This window comes from Rhinatrema bivittatum, chromosome 5 (genome assembly GCF_901001135.1).
Source record: "Rhinatrema bivittatum chromosome 5, aRhiBiv1.1, whole genome shotgun sequence".
Taxonomy (NCBI): domain Eukaryota; kingdom Metazoa; phylum Chordata; class Amphibia; order Gymnophiona; family Rhinatrematidae; genus Rhinatrema; species Rhinatrema bivittatum.
This window is the reverse complement of record NC_042619.1, coordinates 381,770,533-381,798,016: the sequence shown is the minus strand read 5'-3', so window position 1 is coordinate 381,798,016 and position 27,484 is coordinate 381,770,533. Positions and strand designations below refer to the sequence as shown.

The following is a 27,484-nucleotide window of genomic DNA, read 5'->3' as shown; positions in this document are numbered from 1 at the left end:
TCAAACCAGTGAGTCCTGGACATCATCAGGGCTATGAGCCTAAAAACAAGTACTGAACATATTTGTAGTATTTCCCTGTGTTACCGCTTTAGAGGGAAGCTATAAAGGGAACGCTGCACAAAACTGAACTCTAAGCTTTTGTACCAATACGTCCACAAAGAGGGGACAGGACACTTATTATATTTTACTTTGTAGAGCCAAACAAGGATGGAGCTTTCTATCCAGTAATGGACCTCAGAGATAAGCATTACACATACTCCACTGCAGTATGGAGATGCTAAGGTCACTAATTGAATCGGTGATGCAAGGGGAGTGTTTGGTGTCCTTGGATTTAGCTTAAATATTTTCCCATTCTTATTCGGATTACTTACCAAAGCCTCCTACGTTTCTGTATCTTAGGTCAGTACTTCAGTTTCAAGCACTGCCCTTGGATTTCTGATCCAATCATAATCTTGGATTTCAATATTTGGGAAGTAGCGATGAACTTTCTCTCCGAGCAATGCTAAATGGTCAACAATTAGCGAACTGATCTCACAGTCAGCAGTTTTGGAAAACATTTCAAAATTTCCTTCTGTCACTTTCCTTTTCCAAATTGCTATCCTGTCTCTCATAGCACAAATTTTATCTACCGTTGTTAAAATATTTTCTCCTTTTCCTTGCATACTGCTGTTTATTTTATTCAAGTGTTCAAATATGACGGCAAGATATGCCAGTTTTATGCACCATAGTTTGTTTTGAATTAGATCGCAGAATTTCTTTTGCTGATTTTCCTCAAAATGTTTAAGCATCATTTCCTTCAATTCGTTTTTTTATTTAACAGCTTTTAATATACCGGTGTTCGTGGGGGCACATCACGCCGGTTTACAATAAAACTTGAGAAAGGAGGAAATTACAAAAAACAGGGAGCGGGTAGGGGGGCGGGAGTGAGGGGGATAGAGGAGGAAGGGATAGCAGCTGAGAAAGTAGAGGAGAGTAACCAAAGTTGAGGTGGGGTATTTACAGGAGGAGGTATTTACAGCAGAAGGACTGCAGAGGTGTGATAATGTAAAACTATAACTTATTTACATTGTATATTCTATACATTATAACTTGTTTACAGCAGAGTGTGATACAATTAACTTAAGTCAAGCTAATTCAGGTGGTGTGTTAAAGAGAAATCCATAGGAGCGTGTATATACAACAAAGCACTCGACCTCTTGAGAGCCAACGAACTTCTGTGTGTAGTGTAAGGTTTTTAAATTTTGCTCCCATTTCTTCACAAATATGAGCAAACAATCTTGATTTAAGAGGTCTAATTTTAATGTAATTGACCATTTGAACCACTTGATCCATAACCTTTCTTAATTCGTTACCAATGCTTTGCACGACTAGTGCTTCGCGATGTAAAAAGCAATGAGTGATTATAATATTTTCATTGCCTTTCTTTGTTAAAGCTGTAAAACCTTTGTTTGAACGAACCATTGAAGGAGCGCCATCTGTGCTTATTCCTATTCAATTTAATCATTGCAAATTATTTTCCTTCATGAAGCAATCTAATGTGTTAAATATTTCTTCGCCTCTGGTTCTCATTGGAAGTTCTAGACAACACAAGAATTGCTCAATGGTTCTGTCAGCATGAATGAAACATAAAAACCAGTAATTGTGCTAACCCACTGATTCATCTAACTGCAATGTAAAAAGCATATTATCGTCTTGAAAAATATCCTTCATTTAAAGCTTAATGTCCACAGACATGTCTTGAATAAGTCTTCCAATTGTGTTATCTGCCAAAGGGATTTTATTAACTTCTATCTCAAATTCGGGCCCAAACATTGTTCAAACAATAGCACAACAAGATTCCTTTAGTGGTTTTGGAAATAGTTTGTGGCTCCTTATTTTTGGCAATTATTTGAGCGACCAAGTATCTTGCTTTTTGAGCTTTCTCTGATGTCTTCATTCTCTTGGTGAATGATGCAGACTGCTTCTTTATAGATTTTGAAAGTTCAATAAAGTATTCTACTGGCTTTTCTGACAAATGACTGTGTTTTGAGGTAAAATGGCGCTTTAATTTGTTTGGTACCATACTTTCATTTGCAAGTATCATCCCACAAACTAAACACTGGGGAAAAAGATTCTTTTCATTACCAGAAAATGTGACCCCCAGTTTTATATAATCTGCATTGTATAAACGAGGCATAGAAATTTTTCCTTTACACTTCTTGTTTATTAATACAGACCATTCAACAGTTCTTGTGTAGCTTTCTCTATAGTCGATACATTTTGTTCATCACACACATCGTCTTCAGATTTTTCTTTTCTTAACTAGAAACTTATCCATTTTACCCTGATGAAATAGATGGTTGTATGCAAGTCTGTATTGCTTATTTCAGTTGGCCAACGTTAGCACTGCGTTGTGTGCAGTCGGGAGTTGACGCCGTGCCGTCGCATGCGCGTGATACTGGAGGGGAGCTGCTTTCGACGTGCCGACTGCTATGTGGACCGGGCTTGAAAGTGCTATGTTCGCTCGCCACACCTTCACACTGCAGGCGACACACTGTCGCGATACAGTTTGGAAAGCTCTGCACTATGGCAGCTTCTTATGCTCTCTAGCTCCACAATGAAAGCATGCCTGGGGGACTTACTCTGCTTTCATTTCAGCTACTTCTGTTCCCAAGTTTTTAACCTCGTTGACAAAATGGCACCTGTGCAAAAATACTGTATTACAGCTTCTCTTGCTCTGGTCATCTAGCCTTTGGTCTTTAAACTATTTAGTAATTTTTAGGTGCAGGTCCAAATGATATCTGGTTAAGAAGCTAGCCAGATAAACGCATCCGTCTAACTTCAGCAGTGAGGCTATGCCACTAGATATATCCAGATAACTTTGAGTAAGGGTTTGTTTTTTTTAAGCTAATTTTAGACCTGCTCGATAGCAGGTTTAATTTATCAGGTTTAACTTATTCAGGCTAACTTAGCCAGATGTCTGAATATCTCTGCTTCTCCGGCTGAGTTAGCCAGAGAAGTAGCTACGCCATGGAATGTCCTGTCACGCCCACCACTTAGTTGGATAACTAGTAGGATAAAAATGTATCCAACTAAGTAGTGGCGGTGCCAAACACGCCAGATATTCAGACACTGCCCCTCAGCCAGATAAGTCCAAATTTTATCCAGCCAAGTGGCACTGAATATTGACCTTGGTTTTAATTGCACTATCCCTTACCTGTCGTCTGATTTTTGAATGCAGGTTAGTGTGTGTAGCTTGCTTGGACTGTTAACGTAGAATTTGTTGCAAATGTTTGTCTTTTATTTTTTGGTCATTTGAAACTTTTTTTTTCTGCAGTTTTACTCAGAAGTACCCACCTGTAAAATTTCTCTCTGAAAAGGATCGTAAAAGAATTCTGGTGAGTTAACATTGTGTTACAAAATATTTTGACTGGCTTCCCAAGAGCCATTTTAAGCCAACCATGAATTGTCATAAATTGGTCTGTTACATGGGTTGTCACAAATGACAAACAATTAATTAACCAGTCTCTAGGTTTGTTACATTTTGTGACCATTTTGATGATCTAACTGAATCCAGGGCTGCTGAGCAATTTAAAGACTGAGCTTTATTTATTTTTTAATTATATTGCTTGCCCTATGGACTCTAAAATATTGTATAATACAGAGGAAAATCCTTGTTAAATGTATGCCACACTTTTGCAACTTGCCTTTTAGGTTCCAAATAGAATTTCACTGAGTGGTATCGGCTAATTATCCAAGGACAAGCAGGATGGCAGTCCTCACACATGGGTGCCATCATCCAATGGAGCCAGACACAGTACTTTGATCTCAAGGTTCTAGAGCTTTCAGCATGCCCTACTGAGCATGTGCAGCTCTTGCCCCTCCCTGTCTCTCAGGTAGAGTTCCTTAGTCTAAAGCTGATAATTCTGGAGCTGCAGGCAACTGTTTTTTGGTTTTTTTTCTCAGGCAGATCCGTGCTGTTTGTTTTCCCTTGCATCCTTTGTGGTGGTTTAGATTTAATTTGGTTTTTCTCTCTTTGTAGTACCTCTGTCGGCTGCATGGCAGGCCTTGTGCACTGTATAGCTGACAGATGTTTTTCCCCTTAATATATAATGCTGTATGTACGGTTTAACTGTCATCTTAACCTTTTTGCCTTTGTCGGGTGCCTTTTTGGGCTTGCAGTGTGCAGTCTGTGGGATCCAAGTAGGCCTCTGGCTTCGGGACTTGCAGGAGTTCCAGGAAATTCTGTCCAACTGCTGGGCATCAGAGGCTGGCTGGAGAAATTTAGGACCAGGTGCTCCTGTGGGGAAGAGAGCTCATCTCCCCACACTCTGGGGAACTAGTCTTGACTAGTGCCCTGGATGACATGGCCTCCCCTTCTGAATGACAAATCGATCTGGCAATGCATGGCTTCAAAGAGAGGGTGAGTGTGAGTCTGAGTGATCAGCTTCACTGATTCACCATCTGCGCCATGCCCAGAATCAATTGCTAGTGCACCTGCATGCTAGAGTACTGATGGCCACAGAAGCGCATTGGGTGCCAGTGGCATCACAGCTGCCATTGAGTGGGCACCATTGAAGCTATGGCTGTCGTCAAGTGCCATGGATGCCATTGTGCGCCGTGTTGCCATTGATACCATCTAGGGTCATGGAGGCCATTGTGCGCCAGAAGCACTGTAGATGTCGTCAAGCCTTATGGGGCCATTGCCTTCTGGGCTAGCATGCGCCACAGGCACTGTCAGTCATAGTGGCCGCCACCAATGCCGTCAAATGAAACAGGGACAGTCAAGCAGCATGGCACGCCGGCTGTCAAGCACCGTAAGTGCAATCAATGCCATTGAGTGCTCTCAGGCACTGCAGGCACAATCAGTGCCAGAGAAGCATTGTGGGTGCCACTGAAGCCATCAGTGCAGTTGAGCACTGTGGCATGGCAGCCATTGAACCATCAATGCCATGGATGCAATTGAGCGCTGTGGGGGCAATTGAGTCCCATGGGCACCAATGAGCACCATGGAGGAAATACAGATGGGAGACCAATGAATTGCTGTTGAGGCAGGTTCAGCCAACAGGGTCTGTCTCCACATGGCAAGCCAGCCTCAGATGCCTTTGCCCTTCATTAGGACCAGGGTTTCCTTTATATGTATCCTCCAGCTCCACTGGTGGCAAAGACTTTGAAGCTCAGGGAGAACAAAGGCACTATGATTTTCATACCCTCAATTGGTTGACGCAGGTCTGTTTTCCAGTCCTTTGAGAGTTGTCCATCTGGAAATAGATCAGACTGGAGACTTTTCCAGATTTCATCACTCAAGATTGGGGCAGGTTGCAACATCCCAACCTTCAGGCCCTGTTGCTTGGATGTAGGGTGGTTTTGCAACCCCTCAATCTCTTGGAAGATGTGTCCCATGACCTTGTAGCTTCCAGAAAGTACTTTCTGGTGAAGGCTATGGTTTGAAGTGGAAGAGGCTTTCCATGTGGTGTGAACAAAAGGCCTTAGACCCTTTCTCCTGTTCAGCACAAAACTGCTTGACTACTTTTAGACCAACTCAGCTAAGGTTCACCTTAGTGCAATTCGTGCATATCACTATGGTGTAGAGGGCAAGCCCATCTCTGTACAGCCTATAGCTTTTTTTTTCTTCAGTTGAAGCCTCCAGCTGTGTCCTGGGACCTCAGTGTGGTTTTACTTTAGCTGATGAAAGCTCCTGTGATCTGAAGTACCTGTTGACCTTTTCAGGTATTTGAGGTGGTGGTCACTTCAGCACGCAGGGTCAGTGAGGTCTTAGATAAAATATTATTAAACCTGTTTTGTTTTGATTTTTTTTTTTTTTTAATGTTGGTATAAATGTCTCATGCATACTGTCCTAATGCAGATAACTGGCGGAGCAGGATTTGTGGGTTCTCATCTTACGGACAAACTAATGATGGATGGCCATGAAGTCACAGTTGTGGACAACTTCTTTACGGGCAGGAAAAGAAATGTGGAGCACTGGATTGGTCATGAGAACTTTGAGCTCATTAACCATGATGTCGTTGAGCCACTCTACATTGAAGGTGAGTTGACTGTGTGCATACTGATGCTTGCATATCAAGCAGTTTGCATATTGTGTTGTCCTTGCCCTCGTACTATTTTGCATGGGAAGTCTTTTGTACTGGGAGAAAATGGAAGAGGAAATTTTTCCCTTATGCACTGCGTGCAGCAGACACATTTTTCCTAATTCCAAATTACTTACTGAATTTAGCGTGAAATAGATTAATGCCAAGGAAATTATCACACTGGATGCTGTTTAATGTGTGACCAAACTATTTCTTCTCCCGTGTTGACCATCTCCAGCAGAATATATTTGCTAGTAGGCTTGCATATCTTTGTTACAATCTGATACTGCTTAAGGGTGTTTTTTTGAACTAACATACAAAAAGAGCATCTAACAGTAATGGCATTGTACTTCAGGAATAAAAAGGGGTAAGGTACAAGAGGAAAACGTCGGGCATTTTCTGATTTCGAACACATCTTGTTATATCACGGCATCAGCATTGTGCGGTTTCTGGTCTCACGCACACTACTCTAAATCTAAGGCACATGCCATCCAGTCAGCTTCCTCTCTGAAAAACTAATCTACAGAGGTACTGTGTACACGATTGCCTATTCAGCACAGGCAGCTGAAATCTTCTGTTTTATTTCTGCCAGCTATTCTGAAAATGCTGATTCACTTACTGATGTTGCACAGCAGCATGATGTAGTTCGGATCCTCCTTATCTTTTCTGAGAGAGAATTTAAAGTTTGCTAATACTTAGAGCCTTTTATTTGAGCATTGATGGATAAGGTAGATAGACTTTTTCTTAATTCTTTCATTAACACACCAGAGAGAGTGCTTTTTCCTAGCCGGTACAATTTACTTTTGGTGCATTTGAGGTGTAGACTCCAGTGCTGCAGAAGTCCTGTCTCTTGACAGTCATAATACTGTTACGTTCAGAATTCTTAATATTTTGTACAAGATCAGTGTAATTTTAAACCAGTGTTCCCAAGCTTTTCAAGCTTACGGTACACCTACATTAACAGATATTTTGTACGGCACCCCAGTCTCCGTGGAGCAGGCAATGCAGACGTGGAGAGGACTAGTCTGCCAGGAAAGCTAGGGAAGCACTGATAGACCTGCCAGTTTCTCTTAAATTTTAAAATGGGGTGGGGGCAAAGTCGTCCATGAACCCATCACCATGGACCAGTTCCCGCTGTGTACAAGTGTCTGTGTGGTAGCGACCAAAGGAAAAGGAGGATCAATGAATCACACACAAAAATCTGTAGACCATGTTTGAATGACATAGTCTGTTTTGTGATTTTTTTGTCTTTATTTTTTCTATTTTATATGATTTTATATAATTTACTTATGTATGGTGTATATGTTTTTATGTTTTTATTTGTATTTATATGTTTTTATACATGTTTTAGTTTGCTAGCCCCTGAAGCAGCTCAACGAGTGAAACTCGGCCTGAGTCGGGCTTTTATTATGTTCTGTGCTCAATAAAGAACTCCTGGTGTTCATTGATCCTCCTTTTCCTTTGGTCGCTACTGCAATATTGGATCAATTTCCGATCTGTTTCTTTGGACCTTCAAGTGTCTGTGTGGTGCAGGTAGCCGGCTCAGTTAGTTACCTTGGCTGCTGCATGTGGCTGCCAGAGCTCCTTCTCTGCTGCTCCCTCCCCCCAACGCTCGGAATAACTTTGCATAGTCTCCCCATCTCACGTAGTCTGGGAATAAGACAGACCGGAAGGAAGCTCAGGAGGGGAAAATGAGGAAGTGGTGTGTGCCACACACAGCGGGGGCCCAGCTGCCTGCACTCTGCAGGCTGCCCACTAATTCCCATACTCCAGTGCTCACGCTATAGCTGGGAAGGAAAGGGCATGTCTAGCTATGCATGTGCTAAGACAGGAGCTTTAACATGTTTCAGAACCATGTTGCTGTGAGGTGCAGAGAGAGCAGGACCCAGGTGTTAACCTGGATCTAAGAATCGGGTAGTAATGACTTTTCCGGGATACACTTGATCAGATCTTGAAGGCACACTGGTTGGGACACACCAGTTTAAACTTTGCATTTCCATTTCTGTACTGTTTCAAAATCTTTACATTTCATTTTGCTGCTAAACATAATAGTTAAAAATATTTAAATGCCTTTTAATTTTTTTGCAAAGTCAAAAAAAATTTGTAGTGTGAAAACCTTTATTCATCCATTTTTTTTAGGTGTATTTTGCTAGAACAAGAACATCTGTTAAAAGATGTTTGTTTAAAATCTTTTCTATACTGTCGTTAAGTAGTATACCATCACAACGGTTTTACAGTGAGGCACATATATACATCTTAGAATTAATTTATACAGCTTTCAATCTATAGGAAGCACCATTAAAGTCCGGTAACATAGTTTCGTAATAAAGACTATTTGCAAAAGTTAAAAATATTGTCCTTTTCTACGCTTCTCAGTTTTAATTGCGCATATATATATAACTCTATCGTAATGTGTGATTTGTTTTAATAAAACATGCTTATTGAGCATAAAGGTGCTGCGTTCTGATGTTCTGCTGCCAGAATTCATATTACACTATCCACTGCTCTCTTTGTAACATGCTTGCTTGAAAAGCCAGGTTTTTAAACTCTCTTTGAATATTTTGAAATCTCTGTAGTCTAATTTCCAAGGGCATGGTGTTCCACATTATTGGTCCGTCTAGGGATAGAGCCCGTTCTCTAACCTGGGTTAGTCTAGCTGTTTTAACCGAAGGGATGGTTAGGAGTGCTTTGTTCACAGATCTGAGGTTTCTATGTGGGACATGAACACTTAGTGCCGTGTTCAGCCATTCTGCTTTTTGTCGTGTATTAATTTATGTATTGTGCAAAGTGTTTTGTATGGAACTCCGTATTCGATGGGTAGCCAGTGTAGTTCTCCTAGAGTTTCGGTATTGTGATCTTTTTTTCTTTTATCAGTAAGTATTCTTGCGGCAGAGTTTTGCAGTATTTGGAATGGTTTTATTGTTGTGTATGGTAATCCAAGGAGAAGGCCATTACAGTAGTCGGTGCTAGCAAATATTAGTGCTTGTAAGACTGTTCTGAAGTTTGTCAAAGTTGTTAAAGGTTTTAATTTCCTAAGTACCATAAGTTTGGCGTAACCTTCTTTGACTTTTAGTGATATGTGTTGTTCTGTGTCAATTACACAGAGGTTTTGTACTTTTTCAGTTAATTCTATTTTCTGATTATTTTTGAGCAGTATTGGAGTTTGTATGATAGATTTTTTTTCGTTCTAAATGTAGGAATTCAGTTTTCTCGATGTTAATTACTAGCGCCATTTGGTTTAGTAGCTGTTTGTCTAGGTACATATTTGCTAGATTTAGTGTTTTTTCCAATGTGTCTCAATTGGTGGCAGTAGTAATTGAATGTCGTCAGCATAAATGTAGTGTGTGACTCCCATGCCTGCTAGGAGGTGGCATAGCGGCAGCAGATAAATATTAAATAGTGTGGCTGATAGTGCTGATCCCTGTGGGACGTCTGTCATCCAAGATTTTACCAAAACTTTTTAATTTATTTGGTGCTTTGTCATTAGGTTAGCTGTCACTTGATTTTCTTTTGGCACATTGGGTTGATTTTCAGACATGCACATGGAAGCATTAATTTCAGGCATACCATTGTCAGTAGAATGTCTTTTTTGGAAGGAAGAAGCATGTGGGGGATCAGCAGTTTACTTCTTTTTTTGGGGTTTCCAGCTCAGCTGGATCTGAGGCTGGGAACCAGGCCATGAGCCTTCACTTGCCAACTATCTAGTGATTTTTTTTTTTCTCCTATTTTATATCCCCTCTTAACTCAGCCCAGTTATTGCAGCAATAGTCTTAAGTCTGGGCTAATCACTAGGGTTCCTCCCAGTATCCTGCAGTCATGGGCCTTAATTTTTATTTCTTTTGCAACATTCTGCTGCTATGTCCTCAGTGAATTACAAATAGAATGACAAAAGCAGCATAATAACTTTGAAGCATTGGTCGACAAGTGTGGAAAACACATGATCTTGTCGACCTTCAATGTTTTCAAGACAGAATCAAGATTCTCTGCAGTGGGTATTGGTGCCCACAGACCTCGACCAGCAAAAACTTGTAAACCTGCCATGCAATGAGGAGAATCTCTTTGGAGATAAGGATGTGGTGGTTCAAATTAAAGACCACTGTGACACACCAGATCTTCTCCACTGCCACTTCAGATCTGACGCAACTCATCCAGAAGGCACAGCCAACTACTCAGCCATGGTTTTAACTCCATTATGGAGAACATAACAGAACTTAGTACTTGTGCCAGACTACCTTCCCGTCAGATACTTAGGTTTTATATAAACTGTTGGTGCAGTATAATGTTTGGATATCTGGGTCCTCAGCATAATATGAAATGGATACAGACTGCATTTATTGAACATCATCGAAACTACTTAGGATATATCTCTGCATCAGGAACTACTGCAAATAGAGCTTTCTTCCTTCTTAGAAGCGAATACTGTTGAACCCATTCCATCAGGGGAAATATGGTGGGGTTTCTACTCAAAGTATATTTTTGATCCAAAAAAAAAAATAGGAGACGACTGTCCCAACATAGACCTAAGGACTTTGAACAGGTTCCTAAAACGGAAAAGGTTTAATATGGTTTCCCTGGGCACCTTTATTCCCTTTCTGAAAAAAAAGGGGGGACTGGCTATGCTCTCTAGATCTAAAGGATGCTTACATCCACAAGAGATTTCAGGCTCACTGAAAATATCCTAGATTCATAGTAGGGAATCACTGCCTCCAGTATCATGTACTACTTTTCATTCACAAAATATCTGACAATGGTGATGGTGTATCCATGCAAATTGGGGGTGTACAGGTTCCCCTACCTGGACAATTTATTGGTCAAAAGTACAACTTAGGGTGGTGCCATAGAATCAGTGAGTAGAACATTTGGGTGTTTGGAATTACTAAAGCTCCTCATCAACTAACTTGCGTGCTACTTGAGCCTGGGAACAGGAGTTTATAGGAGTACTGTAAGATACAACTCTGGCAGAGTTTTCCTCCTACAGATGAGCATTATTACACTGATAATACAGTGGAGAGGATAAGAACGAGGCATTAGCATGGGACATGTTGAGGTTGTTGGGCCTCATGGCATCAACAGTCCATGTTACTCCCTTGACATGTCTTCACATGAGGCAAGCCCAATGGACAGTCAGATCAAAGGCCACTCAGTATCTTCAGGACAGCATCGAATCACCCAGCTTCTGAATAACTCCCTGTCTTGGTGGCTGATCCATTACGATCTGGGCAGGGGTGTACTCTTCCAAATTCCTTCAGTTTAGATTGTTCTAACCACAGATTTGTCCAACCTAAGGTAGAGACCCTCATGTGAAGGGGCACAGCACCCAGTCCTTAAGTCAGTTCAGGAAAAGCTTCATTAGATAAATTCCCTAGAGCTGAGAGCAATTCGGTCCACTCTGAAGACTTTGAGATTGTTGATCAGCAAAGTACTTGTCGAGACAAGTATTCTACATGAGCAAGCAGAGAGAAACGAGATTGTAGCTCCTGTATCAGGAGACTGTCCATGTTTCGGTCTGGGCTGTCTCTCAAGGGATGGTCCTTAGGGTCACATATCTGGCAGGCAAGGAGAATATCCTAGCTGGCATAGTTGGGTCCTGGAACCTATAAATGGACTGTGTAGGGGCAGGGTGGGAAGCTTGGTAAACCAGATACTCCTGTGGTAGACTTTTTTTTTTTTCATATCCTCAGAGACATGATTGTGTTGGTAACCTGAGTAAGATCAGCCTCCATGAAGATCTGAAAGGCTGTGATGTGGGGTTCTCCCCACATATTCACAATGCACTATTGCTTGGACAGGTATTCCTGAAGTACAGAAGATTTGGCCAGTCTATACTGAGGAGTCTGAGGTGTAGAGCCCATCTTCATCCTTCCTAGAACCCATTGTTCTGAGTTGCTAACCCTTGTCAGGATGTCAGTGCCCACAAAATCCACCTCCCCTTGGAGTTAGTTCTCCAAATTAGACTATATTGTAGACTGAAGGGGTTCTTGCACGGATGCATGGCATGATCAAACTTTTGACATCAAATCTCTGTGCCATGCTCTATCTGATTTCATGTGAGGACTGACTTCCTGCTGCCCTTGGAGAACACTTGTTATAGGTAAGCTTTGGAAAGTGGTTTTTGTTTTTTTTTTTGTTTTTGGTAGCAGTTACTTCTGCATGAAGCGTAGTCTGATTATCACCATATACCCAGATTTTCCACAACAGAATAGTTTTGAAAATTCTTCCGTTTCTACCAAACGTGATCTCGCAATTTCACTTAAATCAGTCCTTCCTCCTCGTCCTGCCGTAGCAATCCAGACAAGTGGGTTGTTCCCCCCTGCCAGCAGATGGAGGCAGAGAAAACAGCTTTTCTCTGTGAGGTCATCACAGCCACTTACATGTGGTGTAGAGCAGAAAATTCCCTGCTATTTTCTGCCTCCAGCAGATGATAGAACAATATTGGTGATGCAGCAGGAATTGTTTTGACGAGGCCTATCTGATCAGACTATCTGATCCTTTGAGTTGAACTATGGAAGGAATCATCTAGGGCCAGGCTCCTGGTTTTGTGATACTAAGGTAGTGTGCCTGCTGTGTGATGGATCCGACCCTGAGAGGTATTGAGTTGGTGGTTTAAAAACAAAAAAGAAAATCAAGAATATCCTCTGTCTGCCTCCTCCTCTTTCTTCCTTCCTCTCGCCTTCTATTGGCTTGTCTGCCTCTAAAGTTTTGTTTCTGGGGGAGGAAAAAAAAGAGCAGGACAATAACTCTGGTGCAGCTCAAGCAGTGCTTCCAGCTTTGGGGGTACGTTTCTCTGTTTTAACTATGAGCTCCTTCAGCGCTGCGCTAACTTGACTGCCCACGCTTCTGATGGAGAAGGGACCGCCAGTGCGTGGCTTGCAGCTGCAAGCCTGCTTTTTTTTTTTTCTGCTTTGGGGGTTTTTGTGTGTGGCATGCCTCAAAATTGGATGAGATCTAAGGCCTCCACTTTATCCATGGGGGCCAGTCACCATGGGAATTGAGACCACTGCTTCTTCCAGCTAGGGGAAAGACAAGGCCAGGGCTGTGGATTCGGCGGTTTTGGCAGGAACAGCCACCATTTTAAGTGTGGGTCCTTCAGAACATTTGATTCCCATGGCCATCTTTTTTTTTTTTTTTTTTTTGAGCCTCATTTTATCCCCAATGGGAGATGGGATCTCAGAGGCTCCAGTTCCTACAGGCTCTACTTCAGGGGGTTTTCCTGGAATTCTTTTGGTTTCTTTTATCAGGCTTTTTGTGGTATTCAGAGCCTGCTGGAGAAGGTCCTCAATCTTCTAGCCAGGGGATTTATTCCAAAGTCTGTGGCCTGCCCTTTACTTAAATGTGCCCAGGAGTCCTGTGATCCGGGGGATGCTTCTCCACTTAAGAAGAGGGAGCCCTTTTAGATGACCTAGATGAATTTATCATTACAATCAGCTCAGACTCCTTAAAGGAAGGAGAAATGCTCTCAGTTTAGAGAGATTCAGTTATCTGGCTTTTCCGTAGGGTTGAGGTTGTGTCCCTTATTGAGCAGGTGGCTACTGCACGAAAAATTAGAGAATAAACCAGAAGAGGCTCCTGAATGGCATCCTGTTATCAAGGTTCTACATAAGTCCGCTAAGACCTTTTGCCGTTCACTTGAAAGTGTAGAAAATGGTGGTAGCGCACAGGAATCTGCAGATTCTGGGCTCAAGAGAGCTGAGCTTTTTGGTAAGTTGTATCCGCCTCCACAAGAGCCATTGCAGCGTTTTTCTTCTTGATGCTCAAAGTGGATGCCCTCGTTTCAGCAGTTATGAGGAGAACAGTTCCTGTAGAAGGTTTCCTTTTCCTCAGGATAAGAGGATTGAGAATCCTGTTACATGTTTCCATTTCATCCTGCCAGTCAAGACAAGTGGGTTATAACCCCCTGCCAGCAGATGGAGGCCAAGAACAGTTTTCCTTGGTGACTTCACTACTTAGAAGCGGTGCAGCACAGGAACAAGTCTGTATTCTCTTCCTCCAGCAAATGGTAGGCCTCACTGGTGGTGCAACAGGATTTGTGTAGACAGTGACAGTCATGGGGCCGGGTCTCTGATACTGCTGAGAGGGGTCCCAGTCCCAGAGGAGACTTGATAGAGCCAGAGGAAGAGGGATTTTTCTCCTTCAGCAGACTCAAGAGGAAAAAAGCAGAGTGTTAAACTCTGCTAGGAGGATTCTTCTGACTGCCTCTGCCACCCCTTCCCCCTGTCCATTCCAGTGCTGCTGTGACGACTGAAAAGCAAGAGGAAAAACAAAATCAAGCGGCATGGAGTTAATCCAGGACTGAGAAAGGCAAGTGACTTGAAAGGCTCAACTTTGTTGTGAGGGTAAATGCCTTTGGAGAGCGTTCTTTGTACTGGTTCAGCGGCTGTCATTCTGTGGAGGGAGGTGCCAAACCCGCTCTTGGATCTTCCTGGGCCCAGTTGCCGCTGCTGAAGCCTGTGACTGCAGATGGAGCCTCTTTTGTGCGGCTTGTGACCAGGTTGGTGGAAATTCTTGAAGAGTCATCTGACACCTCAGTCTCTCTTGCTTTGGGGAAGGCCCTTTCCCTGTCACGCGACTGGAACACCCTTCTAGGGAGGCTCTCCATGCAGCATTTTCGGCGGGAATGGGCATTGTTGAATCACTTCACCACTGGCAGCTGTGGTGGACTTTGGAGATTCCCTCAGTTTTTAGCTCTTGTGAGAGAGCTGCCTAAGCAGGCTCGGGGTGCTGAAGTAGCTTGTATTGGATCTTCTGGGCGGTTCAGAAGCCTGATGGTAGGTGAAGGCTTTTTTGTAGGCTTTGGGCCTAGTTCTAAATCTCAGCCTCGTGTTCAGATCCCAAGTAAGAGGTCTAGAGGAGCAAAGGAGTGTTATTTCTCCCCAGTCAACAGCAGTCTCCCTGCCCCCTCCCTCGCATAGGTTCCTGCTGTGGCAGTAATGATGTGATGAAGGGGACAAGACTGCCAGTCAGGGGGAAACTAACTTGTGCTTTGTGTGGTTTGTTTGTTTTGTTTTTGAGGGGAGTGGGAGTGACATGTAAAACTTGAATATAATTTTCCAACTCTGCTACAGAACTTTTTAGTTCTGTTCAGCAAATGCTGGTTTATATGGAAGCTGTTAAGCTGAGATGTATTTTACTCATGACATAAAATTGGATGTTTCTAAATGAAACCTGGCTAATTTCATGAGCTTGTGGTATGTTTAGCAGGTATGACGTTATATTATATCATTGAACAGCATCAGTTGCATGGACTACTAGATGGCTGAAATTTCAGCACAATCCTTTGTTTTTTTTGGCGGTGGGGTGGGGTTTGGTCTTTGCTTATTTTTTTTTTTTAAATTTTTAAGTATCTTTCAAGCGCATATGGAGTAACTGGATACCACAACAGATCTGATTTATTTTAAATCTTCTATGCTGCTCAATTCTTTGTATTGTCCTCTTCAGATGTGCAGTTGTGCTGTAATGACCTGTTTTGTTTTTTTGTGTGGAATAGACTATCTCATCTAGTCCAACCAGTAGTACATTCTTTACTGTCTCTTCTCTTTCATCTTGAACAAGGAGGAGATCGAGCGAAGAAACATAACACTTTTTTTTATGGTCAGCTGATTAAACGTGTTGAATTCTTTGTTACGTTTTTCTCTCTTCAGGTTTTACCTGAATTACCTGTTGTGTTGGGTACTACGTATGTTTTGGAATTCTGAAGTGAAATACAGTACATAGCTTAGTGATTAGAGCAGAGCTTTCCAAACTTTTCATGTTGGTAACACACTTTTTAGACAAACATAATTTCACGACACTGTAATTTAGTCTACTAGCAAACCAGAGGTTAAAGATTAAACGAACGAAACAAACATACATAAATTGTCAAAATATATAAATATATACATAAAATGTTTCATGACACAACCTATCTCATGAAAACCTTTCATTTATATTAAAAATATATAATATTCCAAGATTTATAAGTAACAATAATAAAACAAATTGAATAACACCAATAACTATTTATCTCTTTAATGATGTATGAGCTTGATGGGATGAACACAGCTTTTGAATATTTGGTGGAATATTAGATAAAGACACTCGCATTTCGTCAATTAAGCATTTTTAAGCTTCCACGTTTCAATGTCTTCAAATTTGTCATCATTGAAAAGGATACTTCAAGTGTATGTAGTGGAAAACTGCAGAAGAATTTTTAATGCTTTTTACTTATGTTTGGATGCATTTTTGAAACACGAATCCAAAAGTTGTCTGTCACCCTCTTCATACATCATTAATAGACTTCGATTATTTTTTATTTTAGCTAATTCTTCTTCAATAAGTGAAAAGTCAATCGTTGCAGCTGAAAAAAATGGATTTCTGATCCAATTGTAATCTTCGATTTCAACATTTGGGAAGTAGTGATGAACTTTCTCTCTGAACAATGCTAAATGGTCAACAATTAGCGAACTGATCTCACATTTTAGCTCAGTAAGCAGTTTTAGAAAACATTTCAAAATTTCCTTCTGTCACTTTCTTTTCTAAATTGCTATCTTGTCTCATAGCACAAATTTTATCTACCTGTTAAAAATATTTTATCTACCTGTTAAAATATTTTCTCCTTTTCCTTTCATACTGCTGTTTATTTTATTCAAGTGTTCAAATATGTCGGAAAGATATGCCAGTTTTGTGCACCATAGTTTGTTTTGAATTAGATCTCAGATTCTATTTTGCTGATTTTCCTCAAAGTTTAAGCATCATTTCCTTCAGTTCGAATATACGACACAGCACTCGACCTCTTGAGAGCCAACAAATGTCTGTGTAGTGTAAGGTTTTTAAATTTTGCTCCCATTTCTTCACAAATATGAGCAAATAATCTTGATTTAAGAGGTCTAATTTTAATGTAATTGACCATTTGAACCACTTGATCCATCACCTTTCTTAATTTGTTACCAATGGTTTGTGAGACTAGTGCTTCGCGATGTAAAAGGCAATGAGTAATTATAATATTTTCATTCTCTTTCTTTGTTAAAGCTGTAAAACCTTTGTTTGAACCAACCATTGAAGGAGCGCCATCTGTGCTTATTCCTATACAATTTAACCATTGCAAATTATTTTCCTTCATGAAGCAATCTGTTTAAATATCTTTCTTCTAGTTCTCATTGGAAGTTCTAGACAACACAAGAATTGCTCAATTCTGTCAGTATGAATGAAACATATAAAAACCAGTAATTGTTAATCCACTAACATCTGTTGATTCATCTAACTGCAATGTAAAAAGCTTATTATAGTCTTGAAAAATATCCTTCATTTGAAGCTTAATGTCTTGAATACGTCTTCTAATCGTGTTATCTGCCAAAGGGATTTTATTAACTTCTATCTCAAATTCGGGCCCAAACATGGTTCGAACAGTTAGGACAGCAAGATTCCTTTATAGTGGTTTTGGAAGTAGTGTGTGGCTCCTTATTTCTGGAAATTATTTGAGCAACCAAGTAACTTGTCTTTTGAGCTTTCTTTGATTTCTCTTGGTGAACGATGTAGACTGCTTCTTTATAGATTTTGAAAGTTCAATAAAGTATTCTATTGGCTTTTTTGACAAATGACTGTGTTTTGAGGTAAAATGGTGCTTTAATTTGTTTGGTACCATATTTTCATTTGCATGTATCACCCCACAAACTAAACACTGGAGAGAGACAAGGATTGTTTTCATTACCAGAAAATGTGAACCCCAGTTTTATATAATCTGCATTGTATAAATGAGGTGTGGAAATTTTTCCTTTACACTTTTTGCTTATTAATGCAGACCATTCAACAGTTGATTCTTGCGTAGTTTTCTCTATAGTCGATACATTTTGTTTATCACAAACATCTTCAGATTTTCTTTTAATTAGAAACGTATCCATTTTACGGGTAACTCAACACCAATTTAATAAATAAAACTACAAATTTACCAGCACCAGCTCTCCAGCGATAAAACGAGACCATTTTGCGTTACACACATTTAGAAAATCCTGACGAAACAGATGGTTGTATGCAAGTCGGTATTGGTTATTTCAGTTGGCCAACGTTAGCGCTGAGTAGTGTGCAGTCAAATATTATAGCCTTTTACGTCTGAGTTGATGGAGCGGCATCACGTGCCGTCGCATGGCTTCAGACGTGCCGACTACTATGTGGAACGGGTTTTAATGCGTTACGTTCGCTCGACACACCTTCACACTGCAGGCGACACACTAACGTGTTGCGACACACAGTTTGGAAAGCCCTGGATTAGAGCATAGGAGAGTGAACAGAGGGCGTTTGGACCAAGGCACCCCAAGCTACCACTCAGCATCACCTGAGCCCTTTGTGCTCAGATTGTAAGGTCTTTGACCATAGACCTTGTGGGTATGTATATATGTTGGAGCTGCAAAATAAATATCAAGAGTAAATTATATATTCTACAGACTGTGCTGTGTTTGAGTAGGGCATACCTTTCCTATAGAGTTTCTAATTATTTTTGTATTGGTAAGTCAGATTTACCCTCCCTTTCCCCGAATTTCTGAAAGCAGTTATACTGTCAGTTCTTACAGATTACCTCACTTTCTGGGTCCAGTTGTACATGCTGGCTGTAATGACACTTGAGGTATCGCAAACTACATTAAGCTAATCTCATCCCAGGTCACATGAGGAAATTTTGTTTACCTGTTTAAAAATGTAATTTAAAATTTTTGTATGTTCCACCCAGCACAATAAACTTTGCTCTAAGTGGATTACACACAAACATGCACATTTCTTAAAAACATATAACACCTACTTTAAAATATACATTTTAAATTGTATATCAGCATATTTAAATGCTTGACAAAACAACCAGGCCTTCAGTTTTTGGAAAACTTGAAAATTTCCAATTTGTCTAATCTTCAATGAGAGAGAATTCCATGAAACAGCATTATTGAAAATGCTCGTCTGTTTCTTGAAGCCTAGCTCCTTTAGTGATGTTGCTAACTAATGCCTACTCGATGAATGCAAGGTTCTGCTTGGAGAATACACTTCTAATAAAATCTGTAAATATTGTGGGCCTGTCCCTTTCAGTACTTTTGGAAATTACCTTAAATGTAATTCTTTGCATGACTGGTAACCAGTGCGGTTATGTTGTATGTTCTCTTACTGCAAGGAACAATTAGTCTTGCTGTGGCATTTTGTAATAGCTGCAGAGACTTTCACCTGGCAACTTGGCAGCCAAGCATATCAAGAATTGCAGTAATCTATTGTCAAACTAAATGCCTGGGTAATAGTACAAAAATTCTCTCTTGCCAAAACATTTTTTCAAGCATCTTGCTAATCGCAGTTTGTAAAATGCAGATCTCTAAAGCAGATTCAGTTGTTCGCATAAAGTTAAATGCTGAGCCCCGAGGATCACCTAACTCCACCGCCTTCCATGCCAGTTTTGCAAGATCTTACTTGGACCTGTTATTAACAATTTGATAAACATGAACCAAGCCATCTTTAGTCCTAGCAAAACGCAACCTCTCAAGTAGGATCCTATGGTTTTCAGCATCAAAAGCTGAAGAAATATTTTAAAAATAACATTACTGCTCTTCTTTTTTCCAGTTCCCTCAAAAATGTTTGCTACAGACAAAAGCAAACTAAAAAATAACCCAACAGTGTAAGAATCAACTCAAACACCACACAGAAATCTCACTCACCACAAATAGTGGGTAAACGCACATTAATAACTATTTGGATGACTGTTCTACAGCACAGGGTAGGCACACATAGGGGTAGATTTTCAAACCATGCAATTTGGCGTACTTTTGCTGGCGCATCAGGCGCAAGCAAAAGTATGCGGGATTTTAGTAGATACGCGCGGAGCCACACGTATCCGCTAAAATCCGGGATCGGCGCGCGCAAGGCTATGGATTCTGTATAGCCGGCGCGCGCCGAGCTGCGCAGCCTACCTCTGTTCCCTCCAAGGCCGCTCCAAAATCGGAGCGGCCTCGGAGGGAACTTTCTTTTGCCCTCCCCTCACCTTCCCCTACCTAACCCACCCGCCCGGCCCTGTCTAAACCCCATCCTTACCTTTGTCGGGGGATTTACGCCTCCCAGAGGGAGGCGTAAATCCCTGCGCACCAGCGGGCCGCTAGCATGCCGGGAAGCGACCTGGGGGCGGGTACAGAGGACGCGGCCACGCCCCCGGACCGCCCCGGGCCCGCCCCAAAACTCTGCCGACACGCCCCAAAAACGGCGTGGCGCTCGGCCCCGCCCCCGACACGCCCCCTCCGAAAACCCCGGGACTTATGCGAGTCCCGGGGCTCTGCGCGCGCCGGTAGGCCTATGTAAAATAGGCTCACCGGCGCGCAGGGCCCTGCTCGCCTAAATCCGCCCGGATTTGGATGGATTTAGGCGAGCAGGGCTCTTAAAATCCGCCCCATAACTTGTGCTTCAAATTCTCAACAATGGGTTCGATTTTGAAAGGAGCATTCGTGCATGGACGCTTCGATTTTTATAACAAGCTCACGCTTGTCATAAAAACTGCTGGCTGCGTGCACATGCATGCTGGATTTTAAAGTCTGTGCGGGCGGCCTGTGACTCGGAGACGGGGATTTTATAATCTATGTGCAGCAATGTAATCGGGCCTACCCCCCCTAACCTTCCTTCTCTTTCCTCTCTCCTCTCCACCCTTAAATCTAACCTAACTTTTCCAAAATTTATTTTATTACTTTCTGCTCTTCTGGAGCAGCACTAATCTCCAGGCATCAGATGTCTACTGGCCGCTGTCCCGGCTGGCCTCCGTCCGGCCCTCCCCCCCCCCGGCCAACCCCTTTGGAGAAGCCCGGCACTTGTGCACATACCGCGGTTTATGTGCGTGGCTGGGCCCATTATAAAATGCGTGCTGTGCACGCGAGGCCCGGCCACGCTCATAAACCCTGGTTTTTACGTGCATAGGCCTTTGAAAATTTGGTCGAATGTGCTTAACATTGTGTAATCATCAGTCATTCATATTTTTTTTTCAGTATTTTTATAGTGTTGCATATACAAAAAAACCTCCAGGAATGTTTAAAGGCTGAAAAGACTGCACTTATCTGAGTGCTGGAGATACCAGGAGTCTCCTGCAGAATGAAGACTGTGTACCTGATATTCATGTCATCTGATGAAAAAACGCTTCTTGTTAGCCCAACATAGCAACATTTCGGAAGGCCAGGCCCCATCCTTCTTCAGGGGATGTGCAGATCAGAGGCGATTTAATTAGAAGTCCTGGTTTCTAAAATAATAAAAATAAACTTTATGTGAAATTTAACACCACAATTTGTGTTCCCACTTTCTTAAATCTTGGCAGAAAAACATACAAATAGATTAATGAAGCTAATATAGTATAAATCCCACATAGAGGGTGAACTGAGCCACCAATGAAGATCAATCACATCATTGAGATATCATTGAATATGTAAACATTTTAAGTAGACATAGATCCACCAGTACCTCTTTGTCAACTCAGGCTCTACAGAAATGAAAGAAAACAGCATGGCTTACTTGTAAAAACCTCCAACACAGAGGTATGGATGTTAACTTAACCACGGTGTTTTACTCTTGTGCTGGAAACCGGCAAGCTTTCCCCGCAGTGATTTCATCTCCCATTGCAAGCCAGAAACGTACCACACCGTTTTTAAAAGAAAAAAGGCGTGAAAGACCGCTGTCAATCCAAAAATGAAGAATCACCAAAGTGAAATAGTCCAGAAAAGAAAAAAAAATTCGTCATAAGTACCAATCGATTTTATCATTAAGTCCCACAGGAGTGTAATCGTTGAGTTTAGAAATCCAAAAACTTTCACAACAAAATCTTTTAAAATGGTGGGGTTTGTTGACATAAAGAAGAGGTACTGGTGGATCTATGTCTACTTAAAATGTTTACATATTCAATGATATCTCAATGATGCGATTGATCTTCATTGTTGGCTCAGTTCACCCTCTATGTGGGATTTATACTATATTAGCTTCATTACATCTATTTGTATGTTTTTCTGCCGAGATTTAAGAAAGTGGGAACACAAATTGTGGTGTTAAATTTCACACACAGTTTATTTTTATTATTTTAGAAACCAGGACTTCTAATTAAATAGCCTCTGATCTGCACAGCCCCTGAAGAAGGAAGGGACCTGGCCTTCCGAAATGTTGCCATGTTGGGCTAACAAGAAGTGTTTTTTCATCAGATGACATGAATATCAGGTACACAGTCTTCGTTCTGCAGGAGACTTTGCATCTCCAGCACTCAGAAAAGTGCAGTCTTTTTCAACCTTTAAAAATTCAAGGAGTTTTTAATTGCAACACTATAAAAATAGTGCAAAAAAAAAAAGACTGATTACACAATGGGAATTTGAAGAACAAGTTTTGAGTCCCTACCCCATGCTGTATGATAGTCATGCAACTAGTTATTAATGTGTGTTTACCCACTGTTTGTGCTGAGTGAGATTTCTGTGTGATATTTACAAAACCCACATTGAGAATGGCTTAAACAATTGTTTTTTCTTTTGAAAGCTCATTCAGCTCTAATAGAGCTACTCTAATATGTTCTCTAGCGTAGGTAGATTAGAAATTGGCCTATAATATGATGGTTCAGCAATTGATAAACTAGATTCTTAGTCAACAAAAAGGGCTGAATTGGCCATGATGCATGGGTGACGTCATCCAGTGCCGCATGGAGCTTTTACTCTACTGGGCATGTGTGGTAGCTCCCATGCAGACATTGCCTGGTGAGCTCTTGATTTTTTTTTTGTCTGAGCCACTTGTGGTCAGGCCATAGACACTGATGACAACACACTTAACTATTATTACTGTGGCTGGATGTTTCTGCAGGCTCAGAGATACAAAGCCAAGCCACGCCACATGATTGAGGTTCAATCCCTAGACCTTACCCCAGTCACATGGCTGAGGCAAGGTCAGGTCATCGCCATTTTCAAAAATTTTAGAAAATGGCACCAGCTGGGCCAGGTGCTAGGGAGCACCCCAGGCCTGATATGGGAGCCTTACCTTAAAGTAAGGTTAGGTGGGGTGGGGACTGGGACGCTATATTCCTTTTTTTTGACATGGGGTGGGTAGGGGATAAGGAATAGGACCCTATTTTTATGAATTAAGCTTTGGGGGGGGGGCAGGGCTATGATGGTCTTTGGGTGTGGGGGGACTGTCGCCACGTACCTACACTCTTACATTTTGGGGGTGTCAGCGCCACCTCGACTGGCAGCCCTGAGTTGAGACAGGTGTCAGCCATTTTTTTTTCCCCTGCCGCTTTAAATGTGCGGCGGGAGCCTCGGAACTTGCATTAGGGTCCCGAGCCTCCTGCTGCTCATTTAATGCATTTCAAATAGTTGTAGTTATTTTATTATGGCTGACCACCTTCTCAGTCGACCATGATAACATATTTACATCAGATTGACTGACTATTAATGACCTTCTTTGCATGCATTTTTATTATTCATGCATGCAAATTACATGCAAAGAAGGTCATTGTAATGGGGAGGGGATCTGGGTGGGGAGATCATGGCGATACTGCACAATTATAACACATGCTTGAGCACTACCATGGCTTGCTACATCACCCAGTTAGTAATCACTCTGAGACAGATGTTTTAAAATATTGCAATACCCAGAACGGGCAAGCATTAAGGGAACAGAATGTGCTTTTCAAGCTACTCCATTATTTTTATCAACCTCTGCAGGTCCAAATAGAGCTAGATTTTGCATCTTTCCAATCGTAACGTGTTATCTGCTTCTACAGCAAAGGTTTGCAGATTCCCCCTTATCAGTCCTAAAGAGCTCAAATCGACAATACAGTGACACTTGTGCACGTTACGCAGTCTTGCTTCTGAGAAGAGGCTCTTATTGCTGCCCCAAAAGCTCTCTCGTCATATCCTCTCACTTCTAGGTAATCATGCAACTGTTTGCTCAATTGTAGCTTCCACTGTTTGCGTCCAGCTTAGCCCACTTTTAAACAGGCATTCTTGTGAAAACAGACACTCGTTTCACCTCCTTAATTACACGGTGACATGTTACAAATGTAGGAACTCATGCGAAAACTGAAATTGTTTTGAGCAGGCCTGCTTCCACTTCCATAAGGGAGCTGCAGGGTATAATTTAATTTCAAGAATGACTTGACAAAGAGTTTGATAGTGTGTAAGTATTACTACTTGCTGTGTGTGCTTCTGAATTGGTGCAAAGAGGCTGTAGCTTTCTTTTAAGACCACTGTTCGACTTTGTGTGTGGGTCTTTAAACAGACATTTTTTTTATTGTATTACTAAATGTGCTTGCTGGTGCATTAATTAGTAGATCCAATCGTGGTAACTTTCAAAGAAATTACAAGTGTAAATGTAACAAACTATTGTAGCAATTTTCAAAAGCCCACTTACATATGTAAAATGCATTTACACTTGTAAAACCCAGTTTTAAGCATGTAAATCCTTTTCAAAATTACCCCCAATGTGCCCAATATTAATGCAATACAGCACAAGCTATCCTTAGTTTATTAGTTGATTTTTACATTTATTATATATATTTTTTTTAATTTGTAGTGGATCAGATTTACCATCTAGCATCTCCTGCCTCACCTCCAAATTACATGTATAATCCTATCAAGACACTGAAGACCAATACTATTGGGACATTAAACATGTTGGGTGAGTTGAATTCCAATGCATGCATTTCACGATCTGGCGCCTACACGTCTGTGTTTCCCCCTTTGTATCGCGGTTCCTTTCACCCTTGCAGGTCAAGTCCTCAAATCGCGTTAGGGCGTTATCACTGGCATTAGGGCCCTGATGCCTGTGTGTGACGCATGTGATATTGCATCACAAGGTGTGTATACGAATTTTCAAATTTTTTCCGACTGGAAGGAGCTAGGGCAGAACTAGGACGGAGTAAATTAAAAAGAGGGGTGATTAGTGTCGCATGCAATAGTGTAACGCACGCCATCGGAAATAACTACGCCTTTTTTCCTGGTGTTATGCCTGCGATAGCTGTGCGTGACTGAAACGGGATTTGCGATATTTAGCGCAAATCCCGTTAACAGGCAGGGGAGAGGGAGGTGAAAGAGAAAGGGCCTCTTGGGAGGCACACGTATTAGTCAATGTTTTAAACCACTGTAAGAGGGGGCATTCTGAATTCGGGGTGAATTGGTGGCTCAGTGGTGGTCCCAGGCCAGGCTTCTGCTTCTCAGCTTGACTGGGACTGATGCTGCAGAGGTATCGCCTAATGACTAGATTTAAGGTTCAAGTTAGCTGTTTTTGGTCCAAGACTGTCGTAATGGTTGGGCTGAGTTGAGAAGGATTTATAAAAACAGAGAAAACGGCCCTGGGTAGTTGGGAATTGAAGGTTCATGGCAGCTAATTTGAGTCCAGTTCCAATTTCACCTGGAAGCCCATAGGACTGAGCAGAGGAGAAGTTTATTGGTCTAATGAAACAGTAGTTTACTTCAGCCTCGCGTACTGATAGACTGGGTGGAGTAACTGGGCACAAGACACCGGTCAGAAGCGTGAAATACTGTAAAAGTATTATGCAAAATTCTATTTAAAAAATTGGATTACATACATTTTGTTAAAGAATACTGGCTGTGCCACACCTGAGCTAGGTTTCACACAACTGCAGGTTGGAGGGCTGCAGCCATGAGCCATGTGTGGACAGGAGGCTTAGAAAGTTATGATGCTCCGACCTTTCTTAATCTACGTAAGAGTTAATGATTAAACTAGCCAAAAAAAAAATATTTACATTGTATCAAAATTTAACATTCACTTTGCTTTTCTGTTTTGCATATTTCAACAAAAAAGTCTTTTTTTTCTCCCTTGTCACAATTAAGGAATTTCCTTTTTTGTATTTTTTTAGGACTGGCTAAACGTGTTGGAGCGAGGCTTTTGCTAGCTTCCACATCTGAGGTGTATGGAGGTAAAATACATGGCACAAAAGCTTTAAGTAGTTTGTAACCTGTGCACATGGTATCTTGTTTGTGTTGACATCAGTAACTTCTTAGTTGGATCTCATTGATCTTTTGTTTAGGGGGAAACTACGGAGTTCTTAGCCCCATTTAATAGCCCCCCCTTATTTCTGCTCAGGTTTTTGTTCGTTATTATGAAGCACAACAGCCTTTTTTCCATCCAGTCCTGTAGTCCAGCCAAAAAGACTGTTTTTTGTTCTGTTGCAGATTTATGCTGTAACAGATGAACAAGAAACAAACAGGAGGTTTACACTGTAGGAACTCCTGAAAAATGTTATATGTAGCTTTTAAAACGTGTGCAGTGTCGGGATAGTAGTATAGCATCATTTCCTTATGTAATGTCTTTTTCCCTCTGAGTAGAAGAGTACATGTAGTACTCGCAGGAGGGTGACGTTATCCAACGGCATCCGGTTTGGTGAAACAATCACATACCTTTCTAGAGCTTTCTTCATGCTCTACTGAGTATGTACTCATTGTCCTGCATCAAAGACAACCTCTGTTTCACTTTTTCTGCAGAGCCTGTAGTTTGTTTTGTTTTGGTACTTTTCCATGTGGTTTCATTCAGTTAAGCCTCTATCCAACCTATTTAAACTCTTATAGGTTGTTTTGTTGAATTACAATTTTTCTTCTTTTTTGTGTGGCTGTGTGTTTGAGAATACTGACTGTGCCACACTTCAGCTAGGTTTCACACCACTGCAGGTTGGACTTTTATTCAAAACTGAGTTGATTTCACAACAGCTTTTTTTTTTTTGCCTGACATCCCTTGGAGAGGTCCTCAGCAGCTTTGCAAGGTGCTTCAATGCAAATATGCTTTGTCACATGGATTCCTGTGACAAATGACTTCTTTGCCTGGGATACATCTACAGTGTCTGGGGATGCCCTATATGTAAAGAGATGACTACCAGAGACTGTCAGTCCTAGTTAAAACTCATTAGAAAGCACTTTAGGACAGATAATACCAGGCCATTTGCATCAGACGTCTGCATCCCAGGGTCTATAGGAGCTGCACCAGCTGCGAGTGATGCATCGGTAGTGAGAAAGCATCATCAAAGGTGGCGCATCGATAGAGGCCAGGGTTTAGCTCAGGCCATCCAAGAGAAGCGTAGGATTCTGCTTCATCAGCATCAACACTGAGGGAAGCCAATGCGGTGCTTCAAGTGAAGGTGAAGAGATATACATATTATTCCTCGTCGCTGCTTTATGCTGAGAGCAGGGCATTACTGACAGTAGCTGTACATCCTTCCAAGCATCACCTGAAGAAGGGGCTACCCTCCCGCTACAGAACTTGAGGGATTTTTCACAGCCCAGGCCACAACCCCCCATTCCTGAACATACCCAGATCAGTCCAGACCAGTGGGTTATTCATCTCTTCCAGCAGATGGAGTCAGAGAACAAAACTTTGAGGCACTGCTGCTTAACAGAATGTGCCACCTGCAGGACCTCAGTATTTCTCCAACTCCAGCAGATGGTAGAGATGCACCTGCAGACTAG

The 27,484-nt window shown here is 41.6% G+C and overlaps 1 protein-coding gene across 2 annotated transcripts in view; it reads left to right on the top strand.

Moving 5' to 3' along the window:
* Positions 1-27,484, top strand: part of UXS1 (UDP-glucuronate decarboxylase 1) — a 149,784-nt gene that overhangs the window by 37,814 nt on the left and 84,486 nt on the right. For both annotated transcript variants that reach the window (XM_029604867.1, XM_029604868.1), the window contains exons 5-8: positions 3,317-3,377; positions 5,846-6,026; positions 24,579-24,683; positions 25,885-25,944. In XM_029604867.1, coding sequence (XP_029460727.1) covers positions 3,317-3,377; positions 5,846-6,026; positions 24,579-24,683; positions 25,885-25,944 — 407 coding nt within the window. The remainder of the gene's footprint in view (positions 1-3,316; positions 3,378-5,845; positions 6,027-24,578; positions 24,684-25,884; positions 25,945-27,484) is intronic.